This window comes from Eumetopias jubatus, unplaced genomic scaffold, assembly GCF_037043125.1.
Source record: "Eumetopias jubatus isolate StellerSeaLion01/CBP00866 unplaced genomic scaffold, mEumJub1_p1.0 scaffold_5, whole genome shotgun sequence".
Lineage (NCBI taxonomy): Eukaryota > Metazoa > Chordata > Mammalia > Carnivora > Otariidae > Eumetopias > Eumetopias jubatus.
In genome coordinates, this window is record NW_028274811.1 from 59,546,512 (window position 1) to 59,565,900 (window position 19,389).

At 41.9% G+C, this 19,389-nt stretch overlaps 1 protein-coding gene across 1 annotated transcript in view; it reads right to left on the reverse strand.

Annotated features, from left to right (window-relative positions):
- The window catches only part of ARSB (arylsulfatase B), a 165,336-nt gene that overhangs the window by 57,655 nt on the left and 88,292 nt on the right, over positions 1-19,389 (reverse strand). The window contains exon 6 of the mRNA XM_028114440.2: positions 8,456-8,526. Coding sequence (XP_027970241.2) covers positions 8,456-8,526 — 71 coding nt within the window. The remainder of the gene's footprint in view (positions 1-8,455; positions 8,527-19,389) is intronic.

Genomic DNA, 19,389 nt, shown 5'->3' on the forward strand with positions numbered 1-19,389 from the left:
CGGGGGGCGGGGGGGCAGGCAGAGGGAGAAGGAGAAGCAGACTCCCCACTGAGCAGGGAGCCCGATTCGGGACTCGATCCCAGGACCCCGAGATCATGACCTGAGCCGAAGGGAGATGCTTAACTGACTGAGCCACCCAGGCATCCCTGGGCTGGTTTTCAAAAGTAAATCTTTATGGCTTCATTTCTGATTATGGAAGCTAGATGTGCTCGTTACTAAAACTTAAAACTGGAGAAATACATAAAACAAAAAGTGCAGACAGCCCCCCTCCCATTCCCAGCAGCCAGAACATAATCACTATGAACTCTTGTTGGGACATATATACAAGACACAGGTATAATTGTCCTTAATTTACAGGCGAGGAAATGAATACCTCAGAGAACTTACCCACAAGCCTACAGGAAATAAGTCAAAACTGGAATTCAAACCCAGACTTTTGGACACCCCGGAATTCTGCATGTCCCATTAGGCTACACCCCCTGTCCCCACACCCTTCTCTCTCATCCCACCACCATCCTGCAGTGTAATTTCTACAGGGCACTGTAGGACTTGCATAACTAGCTTTACACACACAAGCTGCTGCCATCCACACAGTCACGTTGTGCATGACACTGCAAGCTAGTGTCAGGGCTAGACCCATTTTTCCAGCCACATTTAAGTGTGTAACGCTCCGGTGACATTTGAGTGGATGACTGTAACACAGATCTGGGCGTCCCTTTAGCCCAAATCCCATCCAGAACAGAAAACAAAGAGACACCTTAAATTAGGAGGACGTGACTTTTGTGTGAGGCCTGAACCTGGAAAGCCCTGAATTCTGGGTCTGGTATTTATTAGCTGTGTGTGACCAATGCCTCAGTTTCTCCTTCGTGCTTATAAAGAGGGTGGACAAACTGAATGCCTTCTAATTTCTGGTGTGCTATGCAGTGGTGAGCAAGCTCCTCATGGGAGCTTCATGCATCCCCTCTAACTTTTCTTATTCTGCTCAATATCGAATTTTAGGCTGAAGGATAGAAGGTTGCTTCTTGATTGCCACCTCACAAATATGCCCAGAAAGAAATGAAAGTGCTTTGAAAATAAAGTATGATATTATTGCTCTTGCTAGATTTATTCTAATTAAATGAGTGGTTGATAGCCAACTTCAATGATTAATTTATTAACATGCATTCTTTTTTTTTAAATTTTTTTTTAAATTTTATTTATTTATTTCAGAGAGAGAGAGAGAATGAGAGATAGAAAGCACAAGAGGGAAGAGGGTCAGAGGGAGAAGGAGACTCCCCGCCAAGCAGGGAGCCCGATGTGGGACTCAATCCCGGGACTCCAGGATCATGACCTGAGCCGAAGGCAGTCGCTTAACCAACTGAGCCACCCAGGCACCCTATTAACATGCATTCTTTCAGTGTGTACAAACTCTGCAACAAAAGGGACTGAGAGGGGCACCTGGGTGGCTCAGTCGGTTAAGCATCCAACTCTTGATTTCCGCTCAGGTCATCATCTCAGGGTTGTGAGACTGAGCTGCACCCGTATCGGGCTCCACGCAGGGCATGGAGCATGCTTGAGATTCTCTCTCTCCCCCTCTCTCTCTGCCCCTCGTCTCTTTCTCCCTCATCCCCCTTCCCCCTCTAAACAAAGGAGGGGGGGTTTGAGAGAGTTATAGATGAAATCTCGCCCTCCTTGGAACTCACAGCTCTGGATGGGGAAAACACATGAATATACACAACTGTGCATGAGGTAGCAAGAGCTCAGTGTTGTAGGGTGCTCCAGAGAAGCTCAAGAGACTCCAGCTTGGAGGGGCCAGGCAGAGCTTCATGGAGGAGGCGGGATGTGAACACGTCCCTAGAGAAGTGTCAGAAAAGCACAGGAAGATGATGGTGGCTGAAGGTGGGCACTGCGACAGTGCTGAGGGGTCACATAAGCTGAATGGCGGAGGTTGTAGCTGACAGGCTCGGGCGTCCACACACGGCTGTGGGCAGCTGGGGACCACGGAGAGCCGGCAAGCAGGGAAGTGGCCTCTTCCAGAGCAGCTTCTAACAAAACTTAAAGTCTAACTAATCCCCAGTACCTACATCAGTACCTAGCTTGTTGTACCTGCTGAATAAATCATCTCAGAAACAGACTGAATGTTGCTCCAGAGAGGAAACAGGGAGCCGCTCCAAGCATGCAAACCTGGACAGCTCTCAGATCTCAGGTACAGAATCGGCAATTTTACCACAGAAAATGAGTGTGTGAGCGAGAGGGAGGGAAAGACTCTTCTTTCACTCTGTAATCAAGAGCAAAATAACATCTCATTATAACCTTTAAAGAAAGGAGGCCTTTTTAAAATGAAATAGTAACAAAGCTGTACAGAATCACTTTGAAGACTTGGCCTTTGGTGGTGTGGAAAATGCTAACATCTGTCAGTGCCCTTCATCTATGATCAAGCTCCTACCAGAAGAATCTGAGTGCTGTGTATGCATGCACGTGTGTCAGGTGTATATGTATACACTGCACACCGGACGTACGTGAGAATTCTAATGGTAACAGAATGTCATGTCTGACTTCCGAGTTGAGTGGTGGTCTCAGACGGCACAGGCTCATTACTTCAGAACAGTGCATGTCAAGCCTGGTGCCTGTGGGATGGGTGTATATATTTTCTCTAAGGCAAACTAACTCCTTTGAAATTATTTCTCCTCATGGTCTGAGGCATGCTGGCTGGAACCTGAGGGAATTTGGAGCTGGTGCTCCTCAGAAGCACGTCGAGCTGGGCTCACACCTGCAGATCTCAGGGCCTGACTTAGAATCTCGGCTGCTCCCTACTACTTTAGATAGTTCCAGGCGTCCCATGAATGAGCTTAAACAGCTTCATTCCTGTCCCTCGGGCTCTCACAGGCCTCCTCCTCTGTGTACCTTGTACTGCTCAAGAAGGACACTGAGTCTAGGTCAGCCTGCTAGAAAGAAATATTCTATTTATTTATTCTTAAAGATTTTATTTATTTGAGAGAGAGACACAGCAAGAGAAGGACCACAAGCAGGGGGAGTGGGAGAGGGAGAAGCAGGCTTCCCGCGGAGCAGGGAGCCCGATGCAGGGCTCAGTCCTAGGACCCTGCGATCATGACCTGAGCCGAAGGCAGACACTTAACCAACTGAGCCACCCAGGCGCCCCTAGAAAGAAATATTTGGAAGACACAAGGGAATAAATAATTCTTAGGATCTATTCTTAGAAAGGAAGGAGGGAAGAGAAAAAGGTACTATCTGAACAGAGACCAAAACATGTCTGTCCAGGGTTACCTCAGAACAAAGCCTTTAAAGATGAATAAAAAGTTTCCTCAAAGCACACAGGAAAGCAATTACAGCCCACACATGTGACACCGGCCACGGGGGTGAGGGGTGAGGGGTGAGGTGGAGATAAAAGCAGAGCCAGATTTGGGGCACAGAGAGGACAGTGAGAAATGAAACAATACAAGGGAACTTGCCAAGAAGGGGAGCACAAAGAGCGAGAAGAGCAAGAAGGAGCAGGGCCCTGGACTCTAAGGGGAAGTCAGGCTGAGCCGAGCACACAGTCAGGGGCTTTATAAGCATATATGTTTGTCTCTCACGGAGATCTAGAGAAATCCCACATCCTCTCTTCTGGCTGATATTTTCAATGCAGGCAAGACTGAGGGTGGGCATTTATAAACTGGGTAAGTAGTTTCTAATATCTGTATATGATAATATTAATGGTCACCAGCCACTTCCTAATTTTAATTATTTTTATGTAGGAACAAAATGTAAGGTGCGAGTTCAGGGATTAAAAGGTGGGTGTGAATTGCCTTCGGGAGGTACTTTAGGTTCAGGAAAGGCTAAGAGACAGTAAGACAATGACTTTAACCCGATGATCTATTATGAGTCATTAACAAGTATTTGCTGAGAAATGGCTAGGACGGCAGGCTCTGTGCTATGCACTGGGGATACAGCAGTAAATGAAAAAGATATAGACCCCGGCCTCATGAATTTCTATGCTTTTCTTTGGTTTTACATTTTACATTTATTTATCTTGAATTGTGGTAAAAAAAAAAAAAAAAAAAAAGTAAAATTTACCATTTTAGCTGTTTTTATTTATTTATTTATTTATTTTTAAGATTTTTATTTATTTATTTGACAGAGAGAGACAGTGAGAGCAGGAACACAAGCAGGGGGAGTGGGAGAGGGAGAAGCAGGCTTCCCGCTGAGCAGGGAGCCTGATGTGGGACTCGATCCCAGGACCCTGGGATCATGACCTGAGCCGAAGGCAGACGCTTAACCAACTGAGCCACCCAGGCGTCCCATTTTAGCTGTTTTTAAATGTACAGTTCAGTGGCACTAAGTACATTCACATGGTTGTGCAACCTTCACCACATCCCCCCACAGAACTCTTTTCATCTTGTAAAACTGAAACGACACCCATTAAACATGAATTCCCCATCTCGCCCCCTCCAGCCTCTGGCAGTCCCCATTCTACTTTCTGTCTCCATAATTTTGACTATACGAGGTACCACATTTAAGTGGAATCATGCAGTATTTGTCTTTTTGTGACTGGCTTAATCCACAAAGGTTCATCCAGGGTGTAGCACGCGCCAGAACCTCCTTCCTTTCTAAGGCTGAACGGTAGCCCACTGTATGCATATACCATATTTTACTTATCCCTTTGTCCCACCAACAGCGCATTCCCATTTTACATTCCCACCAACGTGCCTACGTGTTCCCATTTCTCTATGTCCTCACCAACACTTGTTCTTTTCCTTCCTTTTTTCTTTCTTTCTTTTCTTTTCATAGCAGCCATTCTAATGGGTGTGATCTGTGGTTGAGACCGTTCATCCTTTACTGCATAATCTCCTGGTCTCTGGGAAATCCTATGACCTCTGGTGTGTGCCCGTGTCTGTCCCAGTCTTCTGGGAATATCTTTATTATTCATACCCAACCCACAATGTACCAAGAGTATGCAGCCATGAAAAAAGCCCCAACTCTACCAGTAGGAAGGGCCTCTGGGGGGCGCCCTGTACTCTAAGAATAAGAGTAAAGAATAAACCCCAAAAGCCCAGCTTCTGAGGGGATGTGGTACTACTTAGAAGGCAGGGCTCCCCTGGGAAACGTCTAACGCCTGTTCCTCTTATTCATGATCGGAGGAGACACTGGTCCACAACCCCCAACAAGACCCACTAAAGGGGAGAGGGCAGACGTTAAAGTGGATTGATGCAGTGATGTTTTAGAACAGGGATCAGAGGGCGCCTGGGTGGCTCAGTTGGTTAAGCGACTGCCTTCGGCTCAGGTCATGATCCTGGAGTCCCGGGATCGAGTCCCACATCAGGCTTCCTGCTCAGCAGGGAGTCTGCTTCTCCCTCGGACCCTCCCCCCCTCATGCTCTCTCTCTCTCTCATTCTCTTTCTCAAATAAGTAAACAAATAAAATCTTGAAAAAAAAAGAACAGGGATCAGAAAAGTGGGCAGGATGTAGTAATAATAAAATCCTACAATTCAAATTACTCTAGCACTTATAATGTTTCTAACATTTTCACTTGTATTTATCTACGTACAACCATGCCTTTGGCTACATCACTGCTTAGTAATGTGCGCAGGGTGGAAAAGGAGAGAAACTGAGTCAGCAGCTTTGCTCCTTTGAGATCCTATTTATACAGAGACCCACAGAATATTGAAGCTGGGAGGGACCTGAGACATCATTTAATTCAATCTTCACAGACTTGGTTGTTGTCCTATAAATACATATTTTCTTAGAGCTAGATTTAACCCCCCCCCCCCAATTAACTGCATAGAAAAGGAGATGAGCTGGTATCATCTTCCGGTGAAGGAGTGGGTCCCCAAATATAGCTCTCCTTTTTTTTTTTTTTTTACCTTCTGCTGCACAGTGGATTGAAATGAACATAAAAACTAGGGAGAAAAGCCCAAGGTGTTGCATGTGTGTGAGGAGGAGGGGCACTTTGCTACTTGCAGGCAGAGACAGAAGTGAATGTCCTGTTTCTGCGAACCAACAGTGAATGTGGTTCTATGTTGATGCCAACAGTGGAAAATATCCATCATTACAAGCAGGAGTCAGAGCAAGAGTCCCTGGTTGGCAGGGAAGGCCAACAGGGAGGCCTGGAGTGGGCTTCAAGGAGAGGGTGGCGGCAGCAGAAGGCCAGAAAATGTCCCTGAATTTGGGAGAGCAGTAAAGGGTCATCGTAAGTCTGTCATTCAATATGTGGGAAACTGAGGCGAAGAAAAGTGGAGGGACTTGCTTAAGGCCTTATAAACTATGGGTGGCAAAATTAAAATGATTCTCTATTCTGATTGCCATGCCCTCCTTAACTTTTATACTGGGGAAACCTCGTGCCTGTGCTGGGATTGAGCTGGGGCACTGTGGGAAAGGTAGCAAAAACCACAGCAGGCAGGCAGCCAGCAGCACTGTGGGCGGGTTACACGGAAATACAGAACTTAAGCCTCCCTCCTTCCCTCCCTCCCTCCTTTCCTTCCTTCCTTCCAGAGAAAGAGCACACACACACAAGTGGGGGGTGGAGGGGCAGAAGGAGAGAGAGAATCTTAAGCAGACTCCATGCCCAGCGTGGGGCTCAACTCATGGGCCTGAGACCATGACCTGAGCCCAAACCAAGATTCAGACACCTAACGAACTGAGCCACTCAGGCGCCCCCTCCCCATTTCTGATGCTAAGAACAATTCAGCTTGGTGAGTGGGGGCACCTTTTCATTTGTAGATGGAACTTAGTAAGGACAGCTGACAACCATTACAATGTGTGCAGCATCTTCAGCGCATCCTTGGATGTCATACTGGGTTTTGCAGTGCATTAAACTACCTAGAAGTTTTAAAAACCCTTCCTGCCTCCCCTCTTCCCTTCTGGCCACCCCCAGAGATTCTGATATCACTGGTTAAGAATCACTGCTCTAGACTAGAATGTGTCACACCCCTTTGGTGTGCTGGGGCATAGAAAAGGTTAGAAACCATGGATGTCATGGCCACAGTAAGTAGTCACGGGTCTGTGCTCTTCCTACACAGCTGATCCAATTACTTCCTAGCACCTGCTAGAACAATCCTTCTAGACTAATAGAAGTACAATGCAAATTCACATGTAATTTTAAATTCTCTATTAACCACATAGAAAAGGAAAAGGAAACAGGTGAAATTAATAATAAATTTAATTCAACATATCTAAAATATTGCCATTTCAATGAGTAAATATATGTTATGATATATTTCACGTTTTTCACACTAAGTCTTCAAAATCCGATGTGTGTTTTATACTTGCAGCACATCTCAATTCACAGTTAGCTACATTTCAAGGGTTTAAAAGCCACATATGGCTAGCGGCTACCATATAGACCTATAACCACCCTTGCCTCTCTCACTGACTTAAGTTACTCCAATAGAAATAGCAATTTCTCCATACTGTAGCCATCTCGACCTGCCTCAGGCCCTTTCCTTTCCACTTTGGTCCTAATTCTACCCCAGCACCCTTGCATTAGTCATCAAGTAATCATCACTGAGGGCCTGCCCAGTGCTGGGTATTCATGTTAACTTATGAGGATGAAAAGATAAATAAGACATAGATCCTGACTTCCAGGAGCTCTCACCTTGGTGGGATATGAAGGCACATACAAGAGAATTTGCTGAAGGCTTTATACACAGATACATACAAAAGGATGCTGAGGAAGGACTTTCTGGGGTTCCAAGAAGCATTCATATACATGAGACATTTGTGTTGAGTTTTAACGGATGAGGAAAAATTGTGGAAGGGCAGGGAAAAGTGTTTCAGCCACAGAGAAAAGCATATTCAAGACAAAACATGACGATCATGCTTGGAAAAGGCAAGTGTCGAGCAGGGCAAGGACTGGCTGGAGGCGGCTGGTGGGGCGAGTGGGGCCTTAAGTGCCTGTGGACACACAACCACTGCGGGGTTGTTGTCTGAGCAGGGAAATCCTGGGGCAGGTTGTGGCACAGACTGGAGTGGATAAGGAAGTCACGAAAGCCTGAACAATAGAATGAATGAATGAAAGGGGTGGCAGTATGTCTAGAAAGGAGGGGGTGTCAGCACCCAAGAGAATGAATGGAATGGAAGAGCACTGTTTTGTGGAGTCTCAAGAAGAGGCTTGATGATGGAGGCTGGACAAAGGGCCTAAGAGCTAAGGCTCTAGAGCTCTCAGGTGAGAAGAGAGCAACAACAACATGACATTCCCAGTGAGCAGGAGCCTCTGAGATCCTATGGCAAAGCTGAGGCAGGGAGATGAAATGGCTTGAAGGTCATATAGCCAATAAGTGGCAGGGCCACGAACAGCATTTACCCTCCACGGAACCAAAGCCACAGGGAGGTCAGTACAACAGGTGTTATGGAGAACTGTTTATCCGGACAGCAAACTCAAGTGGAAAAGGAGAAAGTGAGGCTGGAGACACACTAGGCAATAAAAATGTCTTTGCGAGCTAAAAAGATTGAGTTTAGTAGCGATAAATGAGGTACTCACATGGTGAAATATCCACAAAGTTTGGGTCGATATTATGCAGCAGCTCTGTTCTGGGGGACGGGCTTCCTTCACTAGAAGAGAATTGTTTAGGAAACGTTAATTTCCTCTCTCAAATTAATATGATGACTTTTAATACTTCCTTTCCTTGTACTTACAGGAAATAATAAGCTTGCCAATTAACAACTTTGTCATGAATTCAGAGATCTCTAAAATCTGTAGTTGGTGCATCTTTAATTCATAATTATTTGTCTACATTATAGTAATGACTGAACATCTAATAAGACTGTCAGTGTCAAGCATATGACAATTAAACAATACTCTTAAGTGTAACCCTTTGCAATAAACACTGTGGCTGCATTTGTACATGACCATTCTTTACAAAGGGGAAATGAGAACTCAAGTCATTCTGTGTAGGCTTCATACTGACCATTCACAGGGAGATGAGGAAAGAACATCTATGAAGGTAGTGGCAGCAAAACTACAATCACAACCTACATTAGTGGTGAAAAGAAACTTGGGGATCACAGTCCAACCCCTTACATTATGAGTAAGGCAGACAAAGGTATTGGCCAAATTTTAGATCATGTGACTCTCAAAATGATGTTCTTAAAAAATTGGGAGCATTAGGGCATCTGGGTGTCTCAGTCGAAGCGTCTGACTCTTGGTTTTGGCTCAGATCATGATCTTGAGGTCATGGAATCAAGCCCCACATTGGGCTCTGCGCTCAGCGTGGAGTTTCCTTCAGTTTCTCACTCCCTCTCCCTCCCGCTCACTCTCTCCCTCTCTCAAATAAATAAAATCTTCAAAAAAAAAAATGAGAACATTAACATCACCAGATATATATGGGGTGTGCATGATGTACCCAAGACATTTTGCTAGTATAGATTCAGCCTTATGTAAAAAATTATTTCAATTGTTGGGAGAGTACTAAGGACTGCTCGATAACCCAATAAAAGGTTGCAAAGTACTGTTAACACTGTAGGATTTGGGGCGCCTGGGTGGCTCAGTTGGTTAAGCGACTGCCTTTGGCTCAGGTCATGATCCTGGAGTCCCGGGATGGAGTCCCGCATCGGGTTCCCTGCTTGGCAGGGAGTCTGCTTCTCCCTCTGACCCTCCCCTCTCTCATGCGCTCTCTCTCTCTCTCTCTCATTCTCTCTCTCAAATAAACAAATAAAAGATTAAAAAAAAAACACTGTAGGATTTGTATACACCTGAAAAACCACTAAGGTCCCTGATGTAACCAAGAGGACATATTTTCAGGTGACCCAATATCCACACTCAAAATCACAGGTAGCTGTCTACAGCAGTGGCTTGGGATTTCAAGATCCATAAAATTTCAGAAAATCTGGGTTGTGATTGGCAATGTTGTATTTGCCAAGTAAAAAAATTTTAAAACAAAATTTAATTAATTAAAAAAAACCCAAACTTCAACTACCATCACCATTATATTATAAAATAAAGATTTTTTTTAAGGTGGGGGGCAGGGCACAAAGGGAGAAAGAGAATCTTAAGCAGGCTCCATGCCCAGCAGAGGCAGACTCAGGGCTCCATCTCACAATCCTGAGATCATAAACTGAGCCGAAATTAAGAGTCAGATGCTTAATCGACTTAGCCACCCAGGCGCCCCTAAAATGAAGATAATTTTAATAGCAAAAAGGGTAGGAAGAATATGATCTCAGAAAAACATGACAGCTCTTCAAATTGAATGTATTTAACTTTAGTATTCTATCAGATTTCCTTGTTCTACTCTACACCATAAAACACGCTAATTAGAGGGTAGGAGGAAATACACAGGGATGCCCCTAGTTCTGGGGGTGCAGGAGGTAGCATTGTGGGGGAGAGGGGGCATATTTCCCAGGACTCTTCTCATTTTCCTCTTGAGGCAACTAACTATCTGATTGTCCTGGAGACTGCCAACCAGTCCAGAATGACAGGAACTAGGGTTTGATTCCAGAAGCTCTGAATACAAGAAGGGATGATTAGCAAACAAAATGGTGAATGTGAGAAAATCTAAACAGGATGATGATGATGATGCCTAATTTGTGGGTTTAATGCAAATGGAGTTAAAATCTGGATGATAATAATAGCAAGTTAAGTCGGGAGGGGAAATCAGAATGAATGCATTTTATAAAGTCTTCATATTGTTCAGAAGTTAATACTACTGATGAAATTCAGATTTAGCTAAGTAAAATTTGCATGTTAAAGTTTTAAGGTAACTTGAAAATAAAGATAGAATTTTTCTGGACTACAGAAAAACAAAACAATTTTGTTTTGTTGAATGAATTTTCATTCAATTCAAAAGAAGACCCCAAAATTTCAGGGCCAAGATATTAGTACATAACCATTTGTCTTTAAAGGCATAGTTCACTGAGATACCCCAAAGCATTAGGCACAGTTAAATAAAGGATTTTTTTCTAATAACTTTTAGAAAGAGTTTCTCTGTTATGTTATTCATTCATTCATATTTTTTGCATTACTCAGAAGAGCTATGGATATTTCAAAATAAGGAAACTTAAGAGATGACATTTTGAATACTGGAGTCTGTGAGCAATCCTGGTGACGGATCACTTGCTAGGAAAAATCTTCAGAGGTAGAATCACCATGATGTAAGCAGGAACAACAACAAAAACAAAACAAAAAACAGCCAGTTCTCTTAAGTGTGTTGTGACACTACTTTTTAAAATGTAGTAATCAGAATATTTTGATAAGGATGTGGTTACTGATATGAGTCAAGAAGACACAGTATGTGATTAGTAATTAAAACAATGACCAAACATCCTTAGTCACTCCATTAGGGGCATTAGGACACCTGGGTGGTCACTCCAAATTATTAAATGAATCAAGGAAACCAAATGTACATTTAGGGAACTGAATAAAATACCATAAATCTTGAGTTACTTCACCTCAAAATACAAAAAGTTGTTAAAACCCCAGATAAGCCCATGTACCAATTCCCTGGGGCTAGCCTTTTGGAAAATGATGGATTTTAGAAAATCTCTGGGTGGATTTTTTAAAAGATGCATACCAACATGTGAAGTAATTATGGAAATATGGAAAAATATACACCAAACTTAACTGGAGTGGACAGATGGGTGGGGTGAGGTTATTGAGGACTTTTGATCTCTACAACTAGCATATATTGTTATTGTAATCAAGAAAAATTTAAGATTTTAAAAATGTTTATTTATTTATTTATTTTCAGGGATAGAGAGTGGGGGAGGGGCAGAGGGAGAGGGGGAAGCAGAATCTCAGCTGAGCAAGGATCCTGATGTGGGACTCAATCTCAGGACTCTGGGATCATGACCTGAGCCAAAGGCAGACGCTTAACTGACTGAGCCACCCAGGTGCCCCTGAAATCTGCATTTCCAACAGGTTCCCAGGTAGTACTGTTGCTGCCGCTCTGAGGACCACACTTTGAGTAGCAAGATTGGAGGAAGTCTCCTGGAGTCCTCTAACAAGGGACCGGAACTCTTTTGGAGTTTCCTAACTTAGAAACTCATGTAGTTTAGACCTGCTTCTGGAGCAATGAGTCTTGACCTTGGCTACACAATGCAGTCACCTGGAGAGCTTTATAAAATACTGATACTTGGATTCCACCAAAAGGGAGTGATCTCACTGACATGCGCTTCAGCCTGGGCGTGTAGATTTATAAAAGTACCCATGCTGATTTCCTTAAAATTAGCTTTATTAAAATACAATTTATAAATCATACAATTCACCCACTTAAAGTGTACAGTTAAATATCTTTCGTATATACATAGAGTTGTACAACCATCAACACAATCTAATTTTACATTATTTTTCTCCCCTGTTAAATAAAAATTGTGTACCCATTAGCAGCTACCCTTCAGTTTGTCTCTTCCCATGCTCCTTGCAGCCCAAGGCAATCACTAATCTATAGTGTTCCTACAGACTTGCCTATTCTATATATTCATATAAATGGAATCATAGAGGGGTGCTGGGTGGTTCAGTCCATTAAGCAGTTAAGCATCTGCCTTCAGCTCAGGTCATGATCTCAGACTCAGGAGGGGAGTCTGCTTCTCCCTCTCCCTCTGCCCCTGCTCCTATTCTCTCTCTCATTCTCTCTCTCTCTCTCTCTCTCGAGTAAATAAATAAAATCTTAAAAGAAAAAAAGGGGATCATAGAATATGTGGTCTTTTTTTAAAGATTTTATTTATTTATTAGAGAGAGAATGAGAGAGAGAACACGAGATGCGGGAGGGTCAGAGGGAGAAGCAGACTCCCTGATGAGCAGGGAGCCCAATGTGGGGCTCGATCCTGGGACTCCAGGATCATGACCTGAGCCGAAGGCAGTCGCTTAACCAACTGAGCCACCCAGGCGCCCCAAATATGTGGTCTTTTTTGATGGCTTTTTTCACTTAGCATTACGTTTTCTCCACATCTTCATCATCACTTGTTAATGGCTGTCTTCTTGATTATAACCATCTTAGTTGGTATGAAGTGGTATCTCACTGTGGTTTTGACTTACATTTTCATCTTCATATGAATATCTACTATTTGTATAGCTTCTTTGGAGAAATATCTATTCAGATACTTTGCTCATTTTTTATTTGAGCTATTTGTCTTTTTTATAATTGGGTTGCATATATTCTGGATGCAACTCCCATATCAGATGCATGATTTGTTAATATTTTCTCTAATTCTCTTGGTTGACTTTTTGCTTTCTTCATAGTATCACTTGCAGAACAAAAGTTTAAAATTTTGATGTGATACAACTTAGCTATTTTTCCTTTCTTGCTTTTGGTATTTTATCTACAAAACCACTGCTTAATCCGGAGTCACAAAGATTTACTCCTACATTTTCTTTTAAGATTGTTATAGTTTTGGGTGCCTGGGTGGCTCAGTTGGTTAAGCGACTGGCTTCGGCTCAGGTCATGATCCTGGAGTCCCCGGATCGATTCCCTCATCAGGCTCCCTGCTGAGCAGTGAGTCTGCTTCTCCCTCAGACCCTCCCCCCTCTCATGCTCTCTCTATCTCATTCTCTCTCTCAAATAAATAAATAAAATCTTAAAAAAAAGATTGTTATAGTTTTAGCTCTTACACTGAAGTCTCTGATTCATTTTTTTAAAAAGATTTATTTATTTATTTTAGAGAGAGAGAGCAAGCAGGGGGAGGAGCAGGGGGAAAGAGAGAGAATCTTGAAGTAGACTCCCCACTGAGCATGGAGCCTAACTTGGGGCTCAATTCCAGGACCTTGAGATCATGACCCAAACCGAAACCAACGGTCAATCGCCCACCCAACTGAGCTACCCAGATGCCTGAGGTCCCTGATCTATTTCAAGTAATTTTTGTGTATGCTGTGAGGTGGGGATCCAATTTCATCCTTTTGTATTGAATATCCAGTTATTCCAATACCATTTATTGAGAAGATTATGCTTTCCCAATTGAACTATCTTGGTACCCTTGTCACAAATGCAGCTGATTCTAACACACAGCTCAGGGTGAGAATCGCTAATCTTGAGCCTTGTTATATGAAGTCAATACATTTGATTATATGTTCTAAATTCTTGGTTTTCTTCTACAGAGGAAAAGATGGGTGACTAGCTTCTAGGACACTTATATAATGAGCCCATGTATAATGATAATGGCTCCCCCTTGAAAGGAAGTCCTAGTTCCTCAGAAAGTACCTTAAGAAAACCATTGATAACTTCCTACAATCAGTCCCTTCAATTTGCCCCTGTATAGGGATATAAGTATTTTGAACATATCTCTTTTTGCATATGACACAATTTCTTCCTCAAAGGTAAGTGTACCGAAGTGAGATGGAAAAAAAAAGTGCTTTGCATGTTCATGACAGTATTCAGCAACATCAACTGTGTGATCACAATCTTACAAATAAACAGTGGCTTCATCAAACTCATAAATGCTTATGGGACTGATTATTGCTATACTGTAACGTGTTAGCTTCTATCTTCTATACATATCTATGCATTTATAGGTAACGCTACAAATATTGCAGCATTTCATGACTACTTGTACATTGTACTCTTCCAAGGTTTAATTTCCATACAACCAAGTACTAGAAAGTGGACACTGTTAACTGTTTTAGTAATTTATGGTCCTCCTCCCGACTAGTTCTGAAGGCCTCACTCTCTCACATGCAGTCCTGCATTGTCTTTAAGGGCCCAGCCTTTCAGGGTCTGCATCTCAAGTCCACAAGGTTATATAAACTAGACCCTTTTTTCTTCACCAGCAGAATGTGGATAAAAGTATCCATTACAGAGTTGTCAGGAGAATTAAATGAGGCAACATACATAAAGCACACATACATAAAGCTTGGGATATAATACGTGCTGAATAAGCTGGTAGCTTAAAAACAAGAACACCTTCTATTACAAACTGTGGATCCTGATTCTACAGACATGGAAATAATATAAGCACAATTACAAGACTATAACCTGAAACACAGATATAAGAATAATATGTAGATACAAGGAAACATTAATATTCCCATCCATTCTTCCTGCTGGCAAGAATTCCCCTCATGAAATACACCGGTGTAGTTATAACTTTAATTTCTAAGACATGTTACAATATCCCCTCCCATGTGAGAGTCTCGTTTTAGACATGTGTCAGTGTCAAATATAGCTAAGTCACAGTCTACTCATCGTGAACTGCATATAAAAAAGATACAGTGTCATCTGTTATCTAGGGATTTTCCCTATTTTTCAGATTAAGCATATGGTATAGTTTACTGTACAAGCAACACTATCTTCATTAGACTGTGGATTCCATTTGTGAAATTTACATCTCTGAATAATGACTGATGATGTTCATGGGAAATGATTTTTCCAATAATCACACAAGTTCATGCAATGACCTTGTTTTATTATGGCAAGGTAGTATGGGTTTTTACTATGGCAAATGTTCAGCCTCCAGAGTGATAAGAACAAAGCAGCACTCTCTAATTAGCTTCTTAAGGTAGGCACTTAGGGGACTGTTCGAGGATCCTTACTGCACGATGCTCACTACCCACTCCAGCTTACAGTAGACAAATAATTATGTAAAGAAAAAGAACTATAATATGTTGTTCACACTGACCACTTAATGACAGAGACCCATCTCTAAATCAGTGAAATGGGCATGTTTTATCCATATCCACAACAACCAAACTGGAGTTATTTGGGGGTTTCTTGGTTTTGGCCAGGCATTTATAGAGCATTTGTTAGGTGCCACATATCATTTTAAATGCTTCACATGTATTATCATATTGAATCCTTGACACTATGACATAGATACAACCTAGGCACAGAGCGGTTAAGTGACTTATAAGATCATGTGGTTGAGCAGGGGATGGAATTGGGTTTGAAACTCTGGCAGAGTTTCTGATTGACTCCTGAATTCCTCACTTCTAACCACTATGCTAAATTGCCTCCTTAGTAAGATGGAGACATGGCCTCCGTATCTCCTTGAATGTCTTATGTTTCCATTCATTCTGCTTATTTTCAAGACTCCATTACCAAATATCTCTATTAACTTCAAATGCCTCTATTCATGAGAGAGAGAATCCTTTTCTCCATCTTCTTCTCTTAAAAACTTACATAAAATGGTATATAGCTAATTATCTTTTTTAAAAGATTTACTTATTCATCAGAGAAAGAGAGAGAGAGAGACAGAGCACAAGCAGGGGGAGCGGCAGGCAGAGGGAGAAGCAGGCTCCCCGCTGAACAAGGAGCCCAATGGGAGCCCAGGACCCTGGGATCATGACCTGAGCCGAAGGCAGACACTTAACTGATTGAGCCACCCAGGCATCCCAAGTTAATTATCTTTGATGACATTTAGTATTCAATTTTAATTTACCTCAAATTTCATATTCTCTGGATTAGCTTTAAAAATAACAGGGCAAGAAGACACTGACTAGTAACTAGTTTCCAATATGCTATAAATATTTTCTAAAAGTCTACAGTTTCAGACACTGAGATCACAACACTGTCCATTTATAAATAGAGTTTCCAGTTTTTGACTTTCATTTTCCAACTAGTTGAAGGGTGGGGCAGTAAAATATTTCCCATAAATAAATGAAATGCTATTACATTCCATATTCATTTTACCAATAGCTTCTGACCATCTGTCATAAAAAGACACACCCTGAAAAGCCGTATCAAATTTTTAGAAACAGAAATAGCCATGATGATATTTTTTGAGAAGAAATTTTGAAAAAAAAAAAAGTTACTTATTAGAAAATTCAAAACACACCCAGAGTAATGTCCATCCTGTTACCTCTTTGAGAGCATCATCATCACTGTTACCATCTTCACCTTGAGCTACTGAGTCATGACTGTGTTCCAGGCACTGTGCTGGGTGTTTTATACATATTCTTTCACTAAATCCTCACATAAGTGCCTATGAGGTACGTACTACTAATGTTACATTTTACACATGAGGGAACTGATGCTTGCAACTCAAGTAACTTGCCCAAGGTCACACAAATAACAAATGGAGAAGATAAGATTTGAACCAGATCTAACCACAGAGTTCACATTTTGTAGCCATTATACAGTTGACCCTTGAACAATGTAAGGGTTAGGGGTGCTGACCCCCTGGGCAGTCAAGAATCCAAGTACAAGTTTTGACTTCCCCCAAACCTAACTATTGATAGCTTACTATTGACCAGAACCCTTACAGATAACATAAACAGTCGATTAACACATATTTTGTATTTTATGTGTATCATAAACTGTATTCTTATGATCAAGTAAATGAGAAAAAAGAAATGTTATTAAGAAAGTCATAAGGAAAATACATTTACTGTACTGCACTGTATTTATATTAAAAAAAAATCTATGTATAAGTGGACCCATGAAGTTCAAACCTGTGTTGTTCAAGGGTCAACGGTACCGGTGAAATTCCTGGTGGGACTTCTTTTCCTTGTTATGTGGGCCTGGTGATATAAGGTTTGTGGAAATCCCATGCTCCTTGAAAAGCCATTTTAACTTGCAAACATAACCATGAATAAAGAGTTTAGGCATGGGAATTATAAGATTTTAACTAAATTTGGTGAGGAAACATATAACTTAAATTCATTTGATATAGAGTTATATATGGAAGGATTATTTTCATGGACATTTTAGTTAAGAAATCTTATTAAATTTTTAAAGTAGGCTACTTAAGAAAGAAGTAATATTATTAAGAATAACTGAATCACTCCCCTAAATATAGTCTTTTCCTATTCATTACTGAAAAATAATTGGTGGGACTTCTGGGTTAGTATCAGGGCAAACCAGCAGGGCCTAATATGACTTTCTTACAATTTCCATGATAATACCCATAAAGAATTACAAAAAGATGAAAACTGGCAAAAGCACTGGAAACTAAAGAGAAGACCAGATGCCAAAGTCTCCAGGGGATTTTCACTAATGCCAATGCTGAAGAGATTACAACATATTCTTGGATTCTACCATAAGAATCAAAATCTGATCCCAAAGAAAACAGAAAAAAGATGGATTTGCTTTGTCTACCTCTATCTATAGGACTCAGAGATCACACTAAAGAAAAGATGGGCAATGATCTCCCATGAGCCGTCTTCAGAACTAGCCCATCACAGTTTTCCTCCCTCACTCCCTATGTCCACCCAGGCAGCAAACACTAGACTACATGAGGGGAAACAGAAGAAACGAGGCATAACATGCAGTATCCTTGCATGGGAAGTCACCTAACCAAAAAAAAAAACAAAAAAAAAAACCCAAATCTGAACCAACACCTAGAGTGCTACGTACTGTGGACTTAGGGTAGAAGCTCTTTTTTTTTTTTAAGATTTTATTTATTTATTTGAGAGAGAGAGAGAGACAGAGCACAGTGTGGGGGAGGGGCAGAGGGAGAGGGAGAAGCAGACCCCCCCCACTGAGCAGGGATCCCGATGCAGGGACTCAGTCCCAGGACCCGGGGATCATGATCTGAGCCAAAGGCAGACACTTCACCAGCTGAGTCACCCAGGCACCCCAGAGTAGAAGCTGTTTTATAAAAAAGGTTGCTAAAGTAGAGAATCAAAAAAAATAACACATCATTCCTTAAATATTTTGCTTTAACTTAAAAACACATATATATTCAGTTGGCAGTCTTTGGATGCAGGGCTACTGGTTAGAATTCCCTACCATCCTTATTTCATCAAGCACACTTATAATGCTTCTTTATAATTTCTAGGGCTATTTTTCTTTTCTTTTTTTTTAAATTTTTTATTTAAATTCAATTTAGTTGACATATACTATATCATTAGTTTCAGGGGTAGAATGTAGTGATTCATCAGTTGCATATGACACCCTAGGGCTGTTTTTCTTAAACTGGAGAAAGAGCCTAAGAACATGTGAGTTTCCAGATTTCCAGAGAATAAAGATGGCCACCTAAATTTTAATCTCTCTACATATTCTCCTTAGAAACCATATGGAAAATGAAAGAAAGTTGGGGCGCCTGGGTGGCTCAGTTGGTTAAGCGTCTGCCTTTGGCTCAGGTCATGATCCCAGGGTCCTGGGATCAAGCCCCACATCAGGCTCCTTGCTCAGCAGGGAGCCTGCTTCTCTCTCTCTCTTTCTGCCTTTCTCCTACTCCTTCTCTCTCTCTCTCTCAAATTAATAAATAAAATCTTTAAAAAAAAAAAAAAGAAAAGGAAAGGAAAGGAAAGAAAAGAAAATCACCCAATGCCTAAGCCTACAACATAAGTGGGAGACTGACCGTATTTAAAACCTGGGTGGCTGTGAGGAAATGATCACCTGAGACCTGAAGAGCCAGTGTGAGTGTCAACTAGGGCAGAGTCAGGCTGGCCTCATGCTAAAGAGGGTGAGGGGGCCCCGGAGGGGAAGGACTCAGATTGCACTTGGTAAAATTACCCCAGAAAAAGAGGGCCCCACCCTGAGGGATAGAAGATTGAGATACAGGTCTGATATTAAGTGGATCAGAGGACCATCCCCTGAGGAGACCAAA